General features: G+C 62.4%; 1 protein-coding gene and 1 long non-coding RNA gene across 4 annotated transcripts; one reads left to right on the forward strand and one right to left on the reverse strand.

The window, feature by feature from the left end:
* Nucleotides 1-1,932: 1,932 nt before the first annotated feature.
* On the reverse strand, nucleotides 1,933-10,669 carry LOC140902314 (uncharacterized). Of its 2 annotated transcripts, XR_012156049.1 has the most exons (3): nucleotides 10,429-10,669; nucleotides 7,333-7,548; nucleotides 1,933-2,411 (listed from the first exon to the last, which is right to left on the reverse strand). It is a non-coding gene; the product is annotated as an uncharacterized lncRNA (long non-coding RNA). The 2 variants fall into 2 exon arrangements; XR_012156050.1 differs by lacking the exon at nucleotides 7,333-7,548.
* On the forward strand, nucleotides 10,242-19,133 carry KLC3 (kinesin light chain 3). 2 transcript variants are annotated; one of them, XM_073322237.1, is made up of 13 exons: nucleotides 10,242-10,610; nucleotides 11,778-12,057; nucleotides 12,537-12,764; nucleotides 13,105-13,183; nucleotides 15,489-15,714; nucleotides 16,059-16,146; nucleotides 16,646-16,747; nucleotides 16,830-17,003; nucleotides 17,302-17,401; nucleotides 17,575-17,618; nucleotides 17,817-17,944; nucleotides 18,516-18,588; nucleotides 18,690-19,133. In XM_073322237.1, exons 1-13 carry the CDS (start codon nucleotides 10,552-10,554, stop codon nucleotides 18,759-18,761), a joined length of 1,653 nt encoding a protein of 550 aa, XP_073178338.1. In that variant the 5' UTR covers nucleotides 10,242-10,551; the 3' UTR covers nucleotides 18,762-19,133. The 2 variants fall into 2 exon arrangements, with proteins under 2 accessions (XP_073178338.1, XP_073178340.1); XM_073322239.1 differs by having other exon boundaries at nucleotides 10,244-10,684.
* The last annotated feature ends 111 nt before the right edge of the window (nucleotides 19,134-19,244 follow it).

Raw genomic sequence — 19,244 nt, forward strand, 5'->3', positions numbered from 1 at the left:
GGGGCAGGCTGGGGCATGGCACGGCACCCACCAGGCCAGCAGAGGGGGAATTCCCCACTGGCTTATGACCCACCAGCATCCGGATTCTCCATGCTGCACGCCACACTGCACTCCACGCTCGCCCTGCAGAGCTCACGGCCACCGGGATCGCTGGGGTGGCATTCAGAAATGGGTCAGATGGTTGCACTGAACCCAGACAAAGCTCCATGGAGCTGCAACCCTGACACCGGTGAGAGTGGGAAGACTGGGTGTCCCCAGGGGAGAACAGTCTCCCCACAGCTTGCCCCTGGGGTTCAGCGCAGAGAGGCCTCCAAACTACCCTGTGGAGGAAAAAGTGCCAAAGCCAGAGCCATGAATAGAGAACGCAGCCTCCAGTCAGCATCATCCAGCCTGGCCCCAATGCCTGGATTACCTTTAAACAGGATCCTGGGAAAACCCTTTGTAAGTGCCAGGCCCAAGGGCCAGGAACCTCTGTGCCAAACAATTCCAAGTTTGCACCACTACCCCCACCCCAGACCCCCAGGGGGGCCAGAAGTTTTCAAGACCATCTGAGTCAACAGATTGATTTTAGAGCATTTGGGGAAAAAAATACCTTTTAAATACCAAGCTCATCTCAATCTTAACTCTGGAGTCTCCATCACCATGGCCTCTGGGCACCTCACAATCATCAGTGTCTGTTATGTTCACAGCAGAAAGTAAAGCGCTACCTTCATTTGGAATGATGGGGAAACTGAGGCAGAGAAGCGCGAACGAGGGTTACTCAGAGATCTCTGGGTGAGCTAGGAAGTGAACCCAGCTCCCTGGAAGTGGTGGTCAGTAGCAGTGCCACCCGCACTGGCCCATTCCTCCGTGCTCAGCTCAGGGGCTGTTTATTTCTAATGTTAAGGTGAGAGCCCTTTTCCCTCACGAAGCTCCCTTTTAGCAGCTGACAGCTTTGGCCTGAGGCGGGGGTTAGGTCTGGAAGCGGGCAGCTTTCCCCTGAGGGTGACAGAGAATATTTCTGCCAAGTCTGAAGCAATTCCATCCCCTGGTTTCTGAATTACAGGTTGCTGGAGAATGAGCCTGTCCAGGAAGATCAGACCCTGGGGGTGCGGGAAGGAGCGGCACCTTGTCGCCCTCTCGATAACAGCCAATAGGGCCCTTCAGCCACTAGCTGGGTGCGTTCCTGGAGCTTAGCCAAAGAGGGCTGCAGAAGGAGGGGCCCAGCCCAGGTGTGCCTGGACCCTCGGGGAGAGGCTACCAACCCCCATCGCTCAGGCTAAAGGCAGGCCATCCCACCCTGCACTGTGGCCAGACGGGGATGGAACAAGGGAAGCCCCCCTGAAATGAGAGGGAGAACGCGTCATTGTGCGGGATATTTAAGGTCAGCACCATGGCCCTTGGTACCTCCTGTCTTCTTCTCACCCATGCATGAGTCTGCTGTGCTCAGTTCCACCAGCCAATGAGCCCACGCTTCAGCCGAATGCTTAAAATGGTACGTTACCGTCATAATACACATCTCTGCATCTTCAACCGGAGGGTGGTCACCCCAAGGGGCAGTCCCTTTGTGATGGGTTCCCAGGGTGCAACCTGGAACTGGGGAACTGCTCAGCCCTCTGTCTTACCGACCTGGGTTCCCTCTCACGCTGTGCTGCTGTATCTAAAGCCACAAGCCTCTGTCAGGTCCTGCCATCCACAGGCAGGGACACGCCCAGCTGAGTTACATGAATGCTTTTCCCAGTTCACTCACGAACGGACATTAGGGAGGGTCCAGCCAATTCCCACCCAGCTCCCCAGCCTAGGACACCAGAACTGCACCCTCCTGCCCTGGTCAGAAGCCCGGCCAGTGGACGTTTATTACGCAGTCCACCCCTTCTGCAAAGGAAAGTGGACGTGTACCCACTCTTGCAACATGAGCAGATTTTCCAAGCACTTCAAGCCAAATGTGCTGTGTTAGGTAAAACATAAAGCAGGTTTATTAGCTACAGGCAGAGAGATTGTAAGTAGTCAGCGCACAGATCAAAGTTGGTCACCTAAAAAATAAAAGTAAAATCGCAATCTGAGTTCTAGAAAAGAGACAGGATTTGAATCAAGCAGCATCTCACCTGATGGCATTACTTCTGAATACACAGGCTGGGATTCTCCTTTCCAGCTGGGATCATCTGCCCCATTCAGTCTTTGTCCTCCAGAGGGGTCTAGTCCAGGTGTTGAGTTGCTGGGGGAGAGAAGCCAAGTGATGATGTCACTTCTCCTCTTTTATAGCTGATTCCAGCTTGCTGGAAAGATCTTTGCTATGACATGGATCAAACAGTCTCCATTGTCTGTGTGCTCTCTCTAAGAAGTCTCCATTGTATATGGTTCCTGGGATAGTCCTTGGGAGAGTGGGTTCCTTTAATGGGCCATCAGCACACCTGGCTCCTCCACTGTTGTACCTGAAAAAAGAAAAGGAGTACTTGTGGCACCTTAGAGACTAACCAATTTATTAGAGCATAAGCTTTCGTGAGCTACAGCTCACTTCCTCATGCATCTGAGGAAGTGAGCTGTAGCTCACGAAAGCTTATGCTCTAATAAATTGGTTAGTCTCTAAGGTGCCACAAGTACTCCTTTTCTTTTTGCGAATACAGACTAACACGGCTGTTACTCTGAAACCTGTTGTACCTGACAGGCTGGTTGTGGGTGTTCCCAACCTCACAATGTATTTCAGCAACACGCACAGAGCAAAACTTCACAACTTCCCATCCAATGACAGCACATACAATCCAACAGGATATTAATGGTCAACAGATCAAGACTTTTAAAATGCTATCTCACAAGGCAGACTTTATACAAAACATAGCATAATTGTATGATGGGGGGAATATGGGGGTTCCAGGGTACTGTTCTGAGGCACAGCATGCCACACCCTTACACTACAGGGTGCATGGTCACCCTGAGGGACAATCAAAGAACAGGGGACCATCCCTTATGCTACAGGGCACATGGTCACCCTGAGGGACCATCAAAGAACAGGGGACAGTCCCTGAGGTGCAGGGTTGTGGCTGGGGAATGGCAGGGCTCAGTGGACATGCTGGCTCATCAAGCTGCTGATCGGCTCTTGGATCTGATGCAGCCACTTCCATGTTCTCACAGTGATGGGATTGGCCGGGGCTGGAGCCCAACAGGCCCTGATGCCAGAAGCTTCAGTTTCCCTGCCTGGGGGGGCCTCTACTTGGCTGCCCTCCCCACTTTCCCATCTCCTGGGGCAAGCAACCAGACAGCGCTCACTCCCCCTCCCCTCAGTGACCTGAAGCCATCCTGGCAGGGAGATGGGGGAGGGAGCAGAGGGAGCCCAGCAGCTGGAGCACCAGCGCGGGGGTGGAGGGGGTGAGGCGGAGGCATGGAGGAGCAGAAGGGAGGCTGGGGTGGGGCAGACATGATGCCTGCCTGGGGAGACAGGATTGAGGTGGTTGCTGGGCAGACGGGCAGCTGGGGGGTGAGGGCTCCTGCCGCGGGACCAGAATCACCTGCCTGGTAAGTCTGGGAGCGGGGGCAGCCCTGGGGAGGGGAGAACAGCATAACCAGTGGGCTGTGGGCTCAGCGACCGGGAGGCTGGTGACCCTGCTGATGTGCCCGTTCCTTTCACTTTTTTCTCAGGGCTGAGTGGGAAGGTTGGCCGCGCTGGGCCATGCTGGGCAGTACTAAGCATGCCAGGCTACACTGGGTGGGTGGGTGAGCTACCTACATAAGGAACCTGTGGGCCATGTCCAGGGCACTTGGATTTCAGGCCCAGCAAGACACACTGCAAGGAGCAGGTGCTGGCTTAGTGTCCCAAAGGGAAAGGCTGGATGTGGGGAACACAAACCCCAAGGGCAGAGGCACATTGGGATGTCCTGAGGCCGAGTGTTGTGGCTGGCCCGGTTGGCACAGAGCAAAGCACCCACCCCAGCAGGCTGTGAAAGGTTTGGGCTTGGGGTTAATCCCACCAGCTGGGCATTCTGGGGGCATGCGACCCCCCATTCCAGCAGGGAGGAGTTGGAGGTGGGGCAAGGGCACTGTGCCTGCAGTGACGATGCAGGACCTGCCAGGTGAAATCAGACCCAAGAGGAGGCCCATCTTGCCTGGGATCCCGGCTCTGACAGTGGCCAGATGTTGTTTGTGAATCCTGCAGTGCCAGATGGCGGAGAATCTGCCCCCGCACTGAGTCTCGGCCGTACCGCTGAATTAGCTTGTCATAAGCCACGAAGCAGGTTCCACAACATCTGAACTATTCATTACGACAGTGACAGCTCTGTTTTGAGATCCGTGTAACAGTCCAATCCCATTTTAAACTTTGCTAATTTCTTGGTCTCAACAACATCATGTTGCAGGGAGTTCCACAGGCTAATCACACGTTGAGAGAAACCATACTTCCTTTAACTGGATTTTGAAGTTCCTATCGTTTAACCCCATGGAACGCCCCCCCCCATCCCCAAGTTAGGAGGCAGAAACTCCCAGTCTCCCCGTCTAGACGACGCAGTGTTCTACAGACATCTCATGTCCCCCCAAAAGGTCTCAGACTCTGTTCCCCAGGGCCCTGCATGTGACCTCCACCCAGCATGACCCGGGGGGCGTCGTGGCACTCGGATTGCAGCACACTGGACAGGACAGCAGCCTCATTTCAGCAAAGAGGGATCTGGACTGAACAATATTCTCAGCCCTCTCTAAATTCAGACTATTCTCTGTGGGATCCCTTTTCACAGGGCCCCAGCTCTCAGCACTGGCTGCCCTGGAGCAGCGGGCAGGAGGGCAGCCGGAGGGGTGGGGGCCTGGGAGGGGTGGGACTCAGAGAGGAGCACCGCGGCCAGGCGCTGCTGTTAAAAGGATCGGCCCTGAAACAGTTGACAGTTGGTGCTAGTTAAACTGTCAGCTTCGGATCTCAGCTGGAGCCCGCAGAGAGGGCCAAGCTCTGAGCCGCCAGCCCAGCCCCACGTCACTGCGTCGGGATGGCTGCAGACTCAGGCAGACGTTGCCACGTCAGCTGCCCTTGGCCTCTGCTTCCAGACGGCTCGTCAGCTGGGGAAAATGAGGGCACTGTGCACTGGGGCAGCTGTGAAAGATCATAGAGTCATAGAATCATAGACTATCAGGGTTGGAAGGGACCTCAGGAGGTATCTAGTCCAACCCCCTGCTCAAAGCAGGACCGATCCCCAATTAAATCATCCCAGCCAGGGCTTTGTCAAGCCTGACCTTAAAAACTTCTAAGGAAGGAGATTCCACCACCTCCCTAGGTAACGCATTCCAGTGTTTCACCACCCTCCTAGTGAAAAAGTTTTTCCTAATATCCAACCTAAACCTCCCCCACTGCAACTTGAGACCATTACTCCTCGTTCTGTCATCCGCTATCACTGAGAACAGTCTAGATCCAGAGACATGCCTGAACTTGTGTTCGACAAGCACACGGACTGAGAGTATAAAACAGACAGAGTGGATGCATACTGGCCCTTCTTCTGCCCCACCTATGCTGCAAGCAAGCAGGACACTGAGAAGAAGACAAGACTCCAACCCAGGAGATTGGCCCAGGTTTAAGGAACAAACCTGTACACTAAGGACTGCAACATCCAGTGAGGTGAGAAAAACTGCTTAATCTAGTTGCTGCCCAGTCTAATAGGGTTGAGAGTTTAGCCTGCGTGCTTATATTTTATTTTATTTTGGTAACCACTCTGACTCGTTATGCTTTGACTTATAATCCCTTAAAATCTATCTTTGTAGTTAATAAAGGTGTTTATTCTACCTGAAGCAGTGTGTTTGGTTTGAAGTGTGTCAGAGACTCCCCTTGGGAAAACAGGCCTGGTACGTATCAATTTCTTTGTTAAATTGACGAACTTATATAAGCTTCCAGTGTCCAGCGGGCATAACTGGACACTGCAAGACGGCGGTTCCCAGGGTTGTGTCTGAGATCAGAGATATTGGCTAGTGTCGTTCACTTGCAAGTAGCTGGGAACAGCTTACATGCCAGGGGCTGTGCATGAACAGCCCAGGAGTGGGGGTTCTCACAGCAGAGCAGGGTCAGGCTGGCTCCCAGAGTCAAGGATTGGAGTGACCTAGCAGACTACCGGGTCCAGAAAACACCAGAGGAATGTCACAACCCCCCGCCGCCCCAGCTGGGCTCCCCAACCCAACCACACCAGGCCCCAACACCCTCCCACCCTGCCCCTCCAGCTGGGGCTCCCCACCACGCTCTCTCAGGCACTCTGGAAGCTGCCTGCTGGCCAGATTTGCCCCAGTGCCAGCATCACTCTGCATAGGGTGGGGGGAGAGGGGGGGTTTCAGGCTGGCAGACTGAGGGGGGGGGCTTAGCCAGCCTGGCCCAGGGAGCAGGGGCTGTGGCCAGTGTCCCCGATCCACCCCAGCCCGCAGGGCGTGAGCACAGCCTCTGGGAGGGCCCTGCTGACGTCAGGCCGGGGCAGAAGACAGGCTGGTTTATAGGGCAGCTCTCCGGGGAGCTGGGTGGGGTTGTTGCCCTGGGACTGGGCGATCCTGGCACTGGGCCTGGCATGATGTCAGCGCAGCAAGCTGTGGCAGAGGCAACTCCCTCCGAACAGCGCGTGGGCCCCTCCCTCAGCGAAAGCTCATGCCATGGCCTGCACCGCATGCCCTGCTCCCTCCCCAGGCATCAGGCCAAGTCCTCTGTCTCTCCACCTCCACGGCTTGGCACTTCCGTCTCTTTCCTCTCTTCACCACCCAGCCCCTACCTTCCATGTGAGGCAGGCAAGTTGCACAGTCACACACCAGGGGCTCGCTTGCAGCCCTGCCCCCTACCCCCGAGCTGCTCCAGAGCCGTGGGGGCGAAGCTCTGTCCTAAAGGGGGCAGTTTAAAGGGTGTGTGGCCGAGGAGAAGCCCTGGCCCTGAGCCCATGACAAAGTCCACGGTGCCCGGACCCAGGTAGGCAGGAGGAGACAGGGCAGGCAGGAGCTCTGGGGCACAGCAGAGACAGCAGCTCTGGGGACGACGGGGTCCTTCTGCTACCAGAGCTCCTTGTTCAGTGTCAGAAGAAAGCGACTCTTGGTGAGTCAGTCCCACTGTCACATCCGCACTCCTCCCTCCTGGTTAAGCCATGCTGGGACCCCAGGCAAGCTTAGGTGTGTTCAGGCCAGGGTGCAGGAACTCGAGGCCAGAGCAGGAGCTCCCAGGACCTGGAGTCCTGCAGGTGACATTGATGCTTTGCTGGTTCTCCATTCAACGTGAACACAACTTAAGGCTGGAGCAGACAGGGAGGAACTAGCCTGAGTCCCTGGGTCATGAGACAAATGGCTTGCAGCTGGGTCCCAGAGGGGTTTGGGGGCTCAGAGCCTGTGTGGGGCGGGGCCAGGGGCAGAGGTGGGCCGAGCACCCACCGGCGCAATTAGAAGTCGGCGCCTATGGCGTCTTGTACTTCCAATGCTTCATGACATGCTCATGATCAGGAAGAAGGCAACGCATTTGAGAACACAACAGTCTAGTCGATGAGGAAGAAGGCGGCTCAGCTGTCGCTCTCGTGACTGGGAGTAGCAAGAGATGAATTCCTACTTCTTTCATCCCAGGAAACGTAGCACAAAGATCGGGTCGAGACACTAGTGATGATAAAGAAGAAGCTGAAGTCAAATCATAGAATCCTAGGACTGGAAGGGACTTTGAGAGGTCACCTAGTCCAGTGCCCTGCACTCATGGCAGGACTAAGAATTATCTAGGCCATCCCTGACAGGCGTTTGTCTAACCTGCTCTTAAAAATCCCCAATGATGAAATTCCACAACCTCCCTAGGCAATTTATTCCAGTGTTTAACCACCCTGACAGTTAGGAAGTTTTTCCTAAAGTCCAACATAAACTGCCCTTGCTGCAATTTAAGCCCATTGCTTCTTGTCCCAGCCTCAGAAGTTAAGAAGACATCGTTCACTGTGTGATATTCCACTCTGTGTTCAAATTCTCTATTCTGTCCTGAGCACATGGCAGCACCTCACTCCATTCAAGTGTCGGTGTTTTATAAGACAGGGATCTGTAGAAGCGAGTTAGAGGTTGAGTAGAATCCAGAAGTCGCTGTTAGAATCATAGAACATCAAGGTTGGAAGGGACCTCAGGAGGTATCTAGTCCTGCTCAAAGCAGGATCAATCCCCAATTTTTGCCCCAGATTCCTAAATAGCCCCCTCAAGGATTGAACTCACAACCCTGGGTTTAGTGGGCCAATGCTCAAACCACTGAGCTATCCCTCCCCAATTCTTGTAGATCTGTAAGAATCAAATCTGTTGTACTTTTTCAGATGGCTTAACAAACACTTCTTGCCCTCTTCACTTCAGGAGTCAATATAAGTGCCTTCATGAGTCAACTTCTGGACGGAAGTCTTTGCTTCTTCCAGTACGTTGTCAATGGATCACTCTCTGATTGATCCAAGTGTAGCTTCTGTTGCTGGACAATGATCTACTACTGTTGTAGCAGATGCCTGGATGTATCGGCGCCAACTTCTTCTGGTGCTGGGTGCCGCCGGTGGGTGCTCGATCCCCCTCTGCCCCCGGCCCCCCAGTGGCGCCCAGCACAATGGGGCCCAGATCCTTTCTGGGACTCCTGGGTGGTGCCCTGCTACAAGCAGCAACAACAGGACCCAGGAGGCTCGTCCTTGTCCGTGGTCCCGTCTGCCTTTGGTATCTATGACTCCTCCAGCTGCATGATGCTAGCACAGTGGCAAGCAGCCCCAGAAGAGGTGAGGGCGGGCCGCTGGGGTAGCAGCAGCTGTTCTGGACCCCCCATTTGTGGCCCCAGAGCGGTTTCCCCTGGGTCTGGCTCCTGCCACGATCCATGACCTGGAGTCTGCTTGACTTGAGGAGTTTGCAGCACGCGGGTTTGCCCAAAGTCTCACAGCTGCTCGGAGCCAGGTGAGTTCAGCTCAGGATCCTGCTGCTCGGAGCTGGCCAGGGATCTGCCCACAGTTTCCATGCATGTCCAAGGGCAGCAGATCTGTCTGACATCATCTTCCCAGGTGCAGCCAGCGCTCCTGCCCCTCGAGCGAGGGCGTGCTGCTGGCTGCCGCTGGCCGAGGCGTCGCTCCCGTCTCCACCTCACAGGCCAGGGAGGCCAGTGGATTCTCCTGGGTCTGCCTATGCCCCGGGACAGGCAACACGGGACACCAGGCAGTGGCCCTGAGGACACTGAGCGAACGAGGCAGGTCCCCTTCTCAGCCGGGCCACCAAGCAGCCTCTGCTCTTCAGGGGAGTCCTGGAGCAGCAGGTCCCATGGCCAGAGGCCCCAGTGATGGGCACAGTCTGAACGTGCAAAATGAGCTGCCCCACCAGAAGGTGACTGGCTGGAGAGCGACTAGGGTACGTGGGTCCCGGTCTGTTACACTCGAGCCCGTCTACGCCCTTCTGCAAATGTAAAGGGGCCTTGAATGGGGCAGAAGACAGGGACCCGTCTGCCGGGGTGGAGCTCGCACACAGGCCCTGCTTCCAGGCCCCACCACAAGGGGCAGAGGGGCGTGTGGCCGGGGCACACTGCACTGTGGCTATTCCCTGCCCGCCCCCCCCAGGGCCCAGGGGGGGCGGATCGGGGGCGTGGCCGGAGCGCACTGCACTTTGGCTATTCCCTGCCCCCCAGGGCCCATGGGGGGTGGATCGGGGGCGTGGCTGGGGCGCACTGCGCTGTGGCTATTCCCTGCCCCCCCAGGGCCCACGGGGGGGCAGATCAGGGGCATGGCTGGAGCACTCTGTGCTGTGGCTATTCCCTGCCCCCCAGGGCTGATGGGGGGCGGATCGGTGGCGTGGCCGGAGCGCACTGCACTTTGGCTATTCCCTGCCCCCCAGGGCCCATGGGGGGCGGATCGGGGGCGCGGCCGGGGCGCACTGCGCTGTGGCTATTCCCTCCCCGCAGGGCCCACGGGGGGCGGATCGGGGGCGTGGCTGGGGCGCACTGCGCTGTGGCTATTCCCTGCCCCCTCCAGGGCCCACGGGGGGGCAGATCAGGGGCATGGCTGGAGCACTCTGTGCTGTGGCTATTCCCTGCCCCCCAGGGCTGATGGGGGGCGGATCGGGGGCGTGGCCGGGGCGCACTGCGCTGTGGCTATTCCCTCCCCCCAGGGCCCACGGGGGGGCGGATCGGGGGCGCGGCCGGGGCGCACTGCGCTGTGGCTATTCCCTCCCCCCAGGGCCCACGGGGGGGCGGATCGGGGGCGCGGCCGGGGCGCACTGCGCTGTGGCTATTCCCTCCCCCCAGGGCCCACGGGGGGGCGGATCGGGGGCGCGGCCGGGGCGCACTGCGCTGTGGCTATTCCCTCCCCCCAGGGCCCACGGGGGGGCGGATCGGGGGCGCGGCCGGGGCGCACTGCGGTGTGGCTATTCCCTCCCCCCAGGGCCCACGGGGGGGCGGATCGGGGGCGCGGCCGGGGCGCACTGCGCTGTGGCTATTCCCTGCCCAGGAGGCCTGCGGGGTGCAGAAGGCAGCGCCACCCTGGGGCTGCTCTAACTTACAGCAGCTCCTGGCAGGCCCCAGATCACCACCGGGAGTGCAAGGGGGACGTCGCTGGGGTCAGGCCCGGCGCCGGGGAAGGGGGCCCCGCTCCCCTCTGCCGTGGGGGGGCCGCCCCGCCCAAGATGGCCCCGGGAGGGGGTGGAGCCCGGTGCATTGTGGGCGCCGCCCATAGCAGCGGCAGGTGAGCGATGAGCCGCGGGAGGGCAGCGGCTCCGGGCGCGGCGCAGGCGGCGGGTGCTCCGGCCCGGCTGGCAGGTGGGTCCCGGCGGGGCAGGGGGCTCGGCGGCGCTGGGCTCCAGGGACGCGCCGGCCGGGGCGGGGCAGAGGCCGCTCCGGGAACCGGCCGCGCAGGTCGGAGCCCCCGCGGCGGCGGCCCGAGCCGCAGGACGGGGCTGGAGCCGGGTGTGCGCCACGCGTGTCCGTGCATCCAGCGGGCAGCCGTGCGGGGCGGGCACGCACCCCGGGTGGGTGCCCGTGCGCGGGCCGCGTGTGCACCCCGGGTGGGTGCCCGTGCGCGGGCCGCGTGTGCACCCCGGGTGGGTGCCCGTGCGCGGGCCGCGTGTGCACCCCGGGTGGGTGCCCGTGCACGCCACACGGCGGGGTGACGCCGTGCCTGCCGCCTTGGCACTCAGCTGTGCAGGGGGTGCCCCGTGGGGGGGGGTGCGGGCAGGTGCGTGCCGCGCGTGTGCGCTGTGGCTGGAGTGCGGGGGGCGCCTTGTGCTTGTGCCCGGGCGGGGTGTGCTGCTCACGCGTGTGCCCTGCCCGTGCCCGCCGGGCCGTGCCGGGCCGTGCCGGGCGGTGCAGGCGCCCTCGCTCCGCGTCAGGCCGGCGGGACTGGTTCTTGGGGCAGGGAGGAACGCGGCGCCCAACGCGCGCCCCTCCCGCCCCCAGCTGCCAGCGAGCTGGGGCCCTTTCGCACCCTGCTCGGGCGGGCCCCGAGTCACCCCAAGCCTTTGGGCAGGGGGGCGGCGAGTCGTGGTCCCTGTGGGCACAAGCCGAGGCTGAGAGTCAGGAACGTGTCTGCTCCTCTGCAGCTTGGACTCCTCCCATATGCTCCCCTGTCTGGCCTTCCATGCTGCCCCCGGTGCCGCTGTGTCAGCCCCCCCCCCCAGTGTCGCCTCCCTGGAGACAGGGGTCACCCTGGAGGTGCCTGTCCCTCCGAACCCCCCCGCCTGCCCCAAGTCCCACGCTTGGAAGGACGAGGGCTCACAGCCTGTCCTGGCCATGGACACCCCGCTTTGGGCAGGTCATCCGTCCGGCGGGGCTGCCGGCTCCAGGGCTGAGGGGCTCAGGAGCGCCTTGGCCAGGGGCGGAGGATGCCAGCGCTCAGGGCGCCCTCTCCCTGCAGGCTCAGCTGCGCCATGTCCCTGATGGTGGCGGTCGGCGAGGGCCAGCCGGGGAGGATGACGGCAGATGACATCATCGCTGGCACGCGGCAGGTGGTGAAGGGGCTGGAGGCGCTGCGGAGCGAAAACACGGGCATCTCGCAGCAGCTGCAGGAGGCCCTGATCCAGGGCCATGGGCAGGAGGAGCCCCCGGGCAGCCGGGCCCTGCAGCTCCTGGAGGAGAAGTACGACCTCGTCCGCAAGTCCCTGGAGGGGATTGAGCTGGGGCTTGGCGAGGCAAAGGTACCGGCTGTGCTGGGCCAGTGCCCCTGTGCGGCAGAGGGGCTGCGAACAAGGGAAGGGCATCTGGCAACAGGAGCACGGCTGTGGGGGGAGCTCTCAGCTACTCCAGGCCCAGCCTCTCCCAGTAGGGAGCGCTGTGGGGGTGGAGCAGAGCGGTGGCTGTATGGGGAGCTCCCATTTATCCCAGTCCCGGCTTCTCCCAGTAGGGGGCGCTGTGGGGGGGAGTGGTGGCTGTGGGGAACTCCTGGCTATCCCAGTCCCGGCTTCTCCCAGTAGGGGGCGCTGTGGAGAGCAGGGTAGAGGCGCTGGCTATGGGGGGAGCTCCCAGCCATCCCATTCTCTCCCAGCAGCGGGCGCTCTGGGCTGTGGGGCAGGAGGTGGGCTGTGGGGAGCTCCCGGCCATCCCAGCCTCTCCTGGGGGGTGGCCAGCGCGGCAGGCGAGGGGGTTTCCCTGCTGAGCCCTGCCCTGCCCTGCCCAGATGATGATCGCACTGTCGTCCCACATCGGGGCGCTGGAGGCCGAGAAGCAGAAGCTGCGGGCGCAGGTGAAAAGGCTCTGCCAGGAGAACCTGTGGCTGCGGGAGGAGCTGGCGGGGACCCAACTGCGGCTGCAGCAGAGCGAGGAGATGGTGGCGCAGCTGGAGGAGGAGAAGAAACATCTGGAGTTCATGAACCAGCTGAAGCAGTATGACACCAAGGAGGAGCAGGTGCGGCCTGGGCCCCCTGGTTGTAGGGGAGGGGAGGGAGAGGAGCACGTGGGGCCCAGACCCTCCTAGCTGTTGGGGGGAGAATGGAGAGGAGCAAATGAGGCCTGGGCCCCCCTGGTTGGCAAGGGGGAGGGGAGGGAGAGGAGCACGTGGGGCCCAGACCCCCTCCCCAGCTGCACAGGCCCGGCTCCCCACCTCAGCCTCCACTTCGCTGGCTGAAGCCTCGGGCAGGGAGGAGCCTGGGGGGGGGGGGTGATCGGGGGATGCGGTGGGGGAGCCCAGGTGCTGGGCTGTGGGGTGGGAATGCTTGGCCCCAGCTGCCTTCCCCCTGTACCCTCAGCTGGAAAAGGACAAGGCCCGTCCGCGGAAGGATAGCCTGGCCTCCCTGTTTGCCAGCGACGAGGATGAGCAGCGACAGGGTACGTGCCAGGGGGCTCCTGCCTGGGGAGCGGGCTGTGGGCTGTAGGTTCGGGGCTGGCTCGCTGCCCCTCAGCTCTCTGAGTGCACCCCAGGCTCCCTGCTGTCCGCCCAGGCGCTGAGCCAGTGGGTCCAACAGGCTCAGCCCCTCGGTTCTGCCATGGAAGGGGTGGGGGGGAAAGGCAGCGACCCGGCCGTCTGCCCCCGGCAGCAAGGTTTAATGGTAACTGCGGGAACAAAGCACCAAGAGAAGGTTTGAACCCGCCTGCCATGTGCTGTCTCTCTGCCCACCCGCCTGTGCTCCCGCCCCGCCTGTCCTCCTGCCCTGCACTGCCCACCCGCCTGTCCTCCTGCCCTGCACTGCCCACCTGTCTGCCCACCCTCCTGTGCACCCGCCTGTCCTCCTGCCCTGCCCTGCCCACCTGTCTGCCCACCCTCCTGTGCACCCGCCCTGTCCTCCTCCTGCCCTGCCCACCTGTCTGCCCACCCTCCTGTGCACCCGCCCTGCCCCTCCTCCTGCCCTGCACTGCCTCTCTACTCACCCTCCTGTGCACCTGCCCCACCTGTCTGCCCACCCTCCTGTGCACCCGTCCCGCCTGTTCTCCCGCCCCACCTGCCTGTCCTCCTGCCCTGCGCTGCCCGTCTGTCTGACTACCCTTCTGTGCACCTGCCCCGCCTGTTCTGCTGCCCCGCACTGCCAACCCGCCTGTCTGCCCACCCTCCTGTGCATCCACCCCGCCTGTCCTCCTGCCCCACATTGCCCACTTGCTTAGCCTAGCCACCCACCTATCTGCCCTCCTGTGCACCCGCCCTACCTGTCCTGCTGCCCACCTCCCTGGCCTAGCCATGCACCTGCCCAGCCTCCTGTGCACCCACTCTGCCTGTCCTTCCCCATTCTGCCTGTCTGCCTGCCCTCCTGTGCACCCGCCCACCCTGCACTCCTGTCCTCCTGCCCCACCTTGCCCGGCCTCCTGTGTGCCCTCCTGCCCCATCCTAACCTGGGCAGGCCCAGCTTCTCTACACACCCCACGGGCGCCTGCACCAGCAGCCCCGGAGAGTCCCCTCTACCCAGCCATTCCCACCAGGCCATCCCCAGCTGCCCATTGGCTCTTAGCAGCCCCCTACGGTTTGCAGTGGGGTGACTCCTTCCAGGCCACCTTCCGGCTGGTTTTCTTACAGCCCCCCCACCCCACCCCCCGAGCCGGCCCATCTGTGTGGTGATGCCCTGCAGCTGTCCCTGCTGCCCTTCACAGAGCAGCCCCACATCTGCCTGAAACCCTGGGGGCTCCCCGCCAGCCAGACCCCTGGGCAGGGGCGGAAGGGCTCCTCTGCATGTTCCCCATGATGCCCCTCGCCTGCCCACACCCCTAGAGACAGCTGCCTCCTGGCACCAAGGGGGTTAACATTTTCACTGCCACCCCCCAATGGGCTTTTACAAAGCCCCCGGAGCCCAGCCCAGCCTGCGACTGGAGCATCCACCCGGCTCCAGTTGCTGAGTCCAGGACCCTGGGGCAGTGAGCCAGGCATGAGAGGCGGGCCAGTGTCGGGATGGGGTAGGTGAAGGGGACCGGTGGGTGAGAGGGTGGTGGAGGGAGAAAGGGGCCCCCGGGGCAAGAGGAGTGTGGGGATAGGTGTACGGGAGGGGAAGGGGACCCAGGGAGGAGACAAGAATTGGGGAGGGCAGGGGAAGGGAGCCCGGGGGTGGGAGAAGTGGAGTTGGTGGGGGTAGGGGAGAAGAGGGTCGGTGGTGGGATGTAGGAAGGGAAGGGGACCCAGGTGGGAGAGCAGAGTTGGTGAGGGTGGGAGAAGTGGGGTTGGTGGGGGAGCGTAGAAGGGGAAGGGGGCTCAGGGTGGTGGGAGAGGTGGGGGGGTGTAGGAGGGGAAGGGGACCCAGGGAGGAGAGGTGGGTCGGTGCGGGGAAGGAGGTGGCCCGGGCGGTGAGGTTGATCAGTGAGCGTGGAGGCCTCTGCTGACTCGGCCCCATCAGTTGGGGAGCTGGGTGAGGGCGACCCCCACAGCAGCCCACTTCGTGGGCCAATGCCTGGTTCTTGCTTCTGCTCAGGGCCGGGCTCAGTGCCCCCGGGGCTAGGCTCATTGCAGAGCTGAGGGGATGGAGTCAGGATGGGGGGGCACCCTGCCGAGAGGGGTGAGGGTCTTCGCCCAGGCTCCCCCAGCTGCACTAGGCCCCGGGGGTGGCCCCCGCAGGCCGTAGCGCTGGCCCTGGGTCAGCCCTGGTGGGTCGTCCCTGAACTGGGCGGTCGAGTCCGGGGGCTCGCGGGCGCCACCCGTCACTGGGGCTCCCTGCAGGGAGGCAGCCGACCAGCACGGCCATGGAAGCGGCACAGCAGGGCGGCTACGAGATCCCGGCCCGCCTGCGAACGCTGCACAATCTGGTGATCCAGTACGCCTCGCAGGGGCGCTACGAGGTCGCTGTGCCACTCTGCAAGCAGGCGCTGGAGGACCTGGAGAAGAGCTCTGGGCACGGCCACCCTGACGTGGCCACCATGCTCAACATCCTGGCGCTGGTGTACAGGTGAGGGCTGCGGCCAGCGGGGCTGCACCTGCCCGTGGGTCTCCTCCCCCACGGGCTCCTGGCTGGTGCATGGTGTAGCCCCCTGGGGCTCCGAGACCCTCAGCCAGGCATATGGCAGAGCTGCCTCCAGTCCTGAAGGACGCTGGCAGCGCCAGGGGCAGAGAGAGGCGGGCCGAGGCCTGGGGCTTTGCCCCGCGTGGCTAGTGGCCTGTGGCCCGGGCTGGGAGGGGTTCCAGGCTCCCTGCCCTGGGCCTGGCGGGTCTCTGGGCAGGGGCCGGGGGTCCAGGTGAGGTGAGGGTGGGCCAAGCTCCCGGGTGACACCGCTGCTGTCTGCCCTGCTGCAGGGACCAGAACAAGTACAAGGAGGCCACGGACCTGCTGAACGATGCGCTGGACATCCGGGAGCAGGCCCTGGGTGTGGAGCACCCGGCGGTGAGTGCCAGAGGGGTGGGGGTGGGCTCCCTGGATCAGATATCCTGGGACAGTGGGTCCCCCAAAGGCTGCTGGAAAGGGGGAGGGGCCTCTCCCATCCCAGTGGCTCTTGGTCCCTTGGGTCCAGCAGGGTTTCCAAGCAAGGCCCTGAATCCTTCTCTGGAGACGAGTCCATCACCAGCCACTGCCTATAGCGTGCAGCGGGAGAGCCCCCCATCAGCCTGCCCCACTCCCCACTGCTGGGGGGTGGGGTGGGGGCTAGAATAGCCAGGAGCTCCCCCTCACAGCCAGTGTCTGCCCCACCCCCACAGTGCCCCCTGCTGGGAGAGGCCAGACTGGAGTAGCTGGGAGCCCCCAACATAGCGCCCCCTGCTGGGAGTGGGGGGGGGCTGGAGCATCTGTGGGGGGGTGCTCCCTGTGGGGGGGTGCTCCCTGTGGGAAGGAGACGCGTGGCCTTGCCAGTGCATCTGCGCCCTAATGCTGCCCCCTCCTCCCACAGGTGGCCGCCACCCTGAACAATCTGGCCGTGCTGTATGGCAAGCGGGGCAAGTACAAGGAAGCGGAGCCGCTGTGCAAGCGGGCGCTGGAGATCCGCGAGAAGGTAAGGCCGCCTGGCGAGCGCTGCGAGACGCTGCCCCTTGGCCCGGCCCCGGCCCTGACGCTCTCCCTCCCGTCCCGGGCAGGTCCTGGGCACCACGCACCCCGACGTGGCCAAGCAGCTCAACAATCTGGCCCTGCTGTGCCAGAACCAGGGCAAGTTCGAGGAGGTGGAGCGCTACTACGAGCGGGCGCTGCACATCTACCAGAGCCAGCTGGGCCCCCACGACCCCAACGTGGCCAAGACCAAGAACAACCTGGTGAGGGGGGAGGGTTGCTAGGTGCGGGGGCAGGGCCCTCGATTGCTCCTGGGGGAGGGTCTGGGGTGCAGCGCTGGGGGGCTCCCTGGTGGCTGGCTGCAGGGCTGGGGGATTTGCCTTTCTGCAATTGCAGCATGTGTGGGTGGCACTGCATAGGAAGGGCTAAACTCCCCCTGGTCCCTGGCCTGGCCTTTGGGGGGTGGCGGGGGGACAGGAATCCAGCCCAGGAACCAGGGGCCGCTGGCAGCAGTGCTGGGTGAATGAGGGCTGCCCCTGGTAACACTCCCCTTCCCACCAGGCCTCCTCCTACCTGAAGCAGGGCAAGTACCAGCAGGCCGAGGAGCTGTACAAGGAGATCCTCACCTCACATGACAAGGAGCTGGCAGCTGCCCGCCATGGTGAGGCCGCTTGGCTCCTCTGTGGGTGGGAGGCTGCCCAGGGACAGGGCTGAGCTGTATGCGGGCAGGAGGGTCGGGGGGGCTCTTTCTCTGGGGCCGGTTTATTGCCAGGAGAGGGGGGCTTTGGGGGCAGGGTCTCAGTGCCGTTTCTCTTCATCACCTCTCTTGTCCAGGTGACCCCGCAGCAGGCCAGAGCAGTGCAGACCCTCTGAGCCAGGTAAGCACCAAGATCCATGCAGGGTGGGGAGTGGGAGATCAGAGAGGGCTGCAGTGGGAGAGCCGAGCGTGCAGAGGCCAGGCCCAGGGAGTCAGTACAGCAGGGCTTGCATGGGGATGAGCTGGCCTGGGATCCAGGGGGGCTGCAGCCCCGCCCTGCTGGGAGCTCTGCACACCCCACCACCTCTGTCTCCCCCAGGATGCCATGGGCCATGTGCACCGGAGCAGCTCCTTCTCCAAGCTGCGGGAGTCCATCCGGCGTGGCAGCGAGAAGCTTGTCTCCCGGCTGAAAGGCGAGAGCTTCCAGCCCATTGACCCCAACCCTGGGTAAGGGGCTCCTCCCCCCAGCTCCAGCAAGGGGCCCAGTGCTCTTCCACCAGGCCCCCACATCCTTGCTGGAGTCGCTGGTTCCCAGGGGCACAGCTGCACCTGGCAGTTGAAGTGCTCCTTGGCCCAAGGCAACTGCCCCTGCTAGCCCACTGCTCTGTAGAGCTGCCCTGGCCTGTCACTAGTTACCGCACTCATTTGTGTGCTACCTGGGGGGGGGGGGGCGGGGGCGGGCCTGGAGCAGAGCCCCCAGCTATGTCTAGTCTAATCCATTCCAGGGGGTGACCCCGGCTTGGCAGAGTGCAAATGCTTTCCTGGGAGCATGGGGGAGACCTGTCCAACCCCAGGTCTGTTCTGCCTGGGGTTACCCTCAGCAGCCAGGGCTCATTTCCCAGCAGCTTGCTCGGCTGTTTTGCTGGCACCTTGTTGCCAGGTGTTAATTCCGTGCCCCATGGCAAAGGCTCTAGCCCTTGCGCTGTGTTGACCAGCCCCTGGGCAAGAGCCGTGGCACGGAGGGTGTGATACCTGCATGCAGCAACTCTGGGTGTTCACCTCACGCTCTCTCCTGCAGGATGAAACGCGCCAGCTCCCTGAATGTCCTGCATGCGGGCGAGAGGCCACCAGTGCCAGCAGCTTCCCCAGCGGTGAGAACTGGTCCCAGGGCCCCAGCAGCTGTGACCCCGGCAGTGGGGTTCCTGGCCCAGGACCCCTTAACTCTCTGCTCCCCTTTATTCCTTCTCCGCAGGTGCCCAGCAGGAACCTGAGCGCCAGCAGCCAGAACCTCTCCCCCAGCAGCTCTCTCTCCAGTGCGGGCTGAGGTACTGGCATGACCAGGCCAGCTGGAGTCTCAGCTCTGCTTGCTCCTGGCCCCCCCGCAGCCTGCCCGTTAACCCTCCAGGGAGCAGGGTGCACAGAGCAATGGGCACTGCTGGCTGCAGCCCAGCCAGCCCCCTCGTTGGACCTCAGTGGATGCAGTGAATGTGCCCCCCTCAACTAGGAGACACCAAGCCAATGCCTGCCCCCTGCTGGGCCGCTCTCTCTCAGGAAGCCACTGGGCTTGGCCTGGCCCTGCTCCAGCTGCCTTAACTGCCCCCAGATTGCAGGGGCCAGGGCTTGCTATTTATTCTATTTATAGGACATGGTAGGTGAGAGCAGAACAAGCACAACCTGAATAAAGGTGTTTGCTGACTGCTGGCTCTGGGTCTGTGTCAGGGCTCAACCCTGGGAGGAGGAAAAGCTCCCCTGGCCCCTCTGAGAAGCAGCAGGCTGGCACTGTTAACCCCCTCCCCCAGGCCAGAGG

This window comes from Lepidochelys kempii, chromosome 23 (assembly GCF_965140265.1).
Source record: "Lepidochelys kempii isolate rLepKem1 chromosome 23, rLepKem1.hap2, whole genome shotgun sequence".
Taxonomy (NCBI): Eukaryota; Metazoa; Chordata; order Testudines; family Cheloniidae; genus Lepidochelys; species Lepidochelys kempii.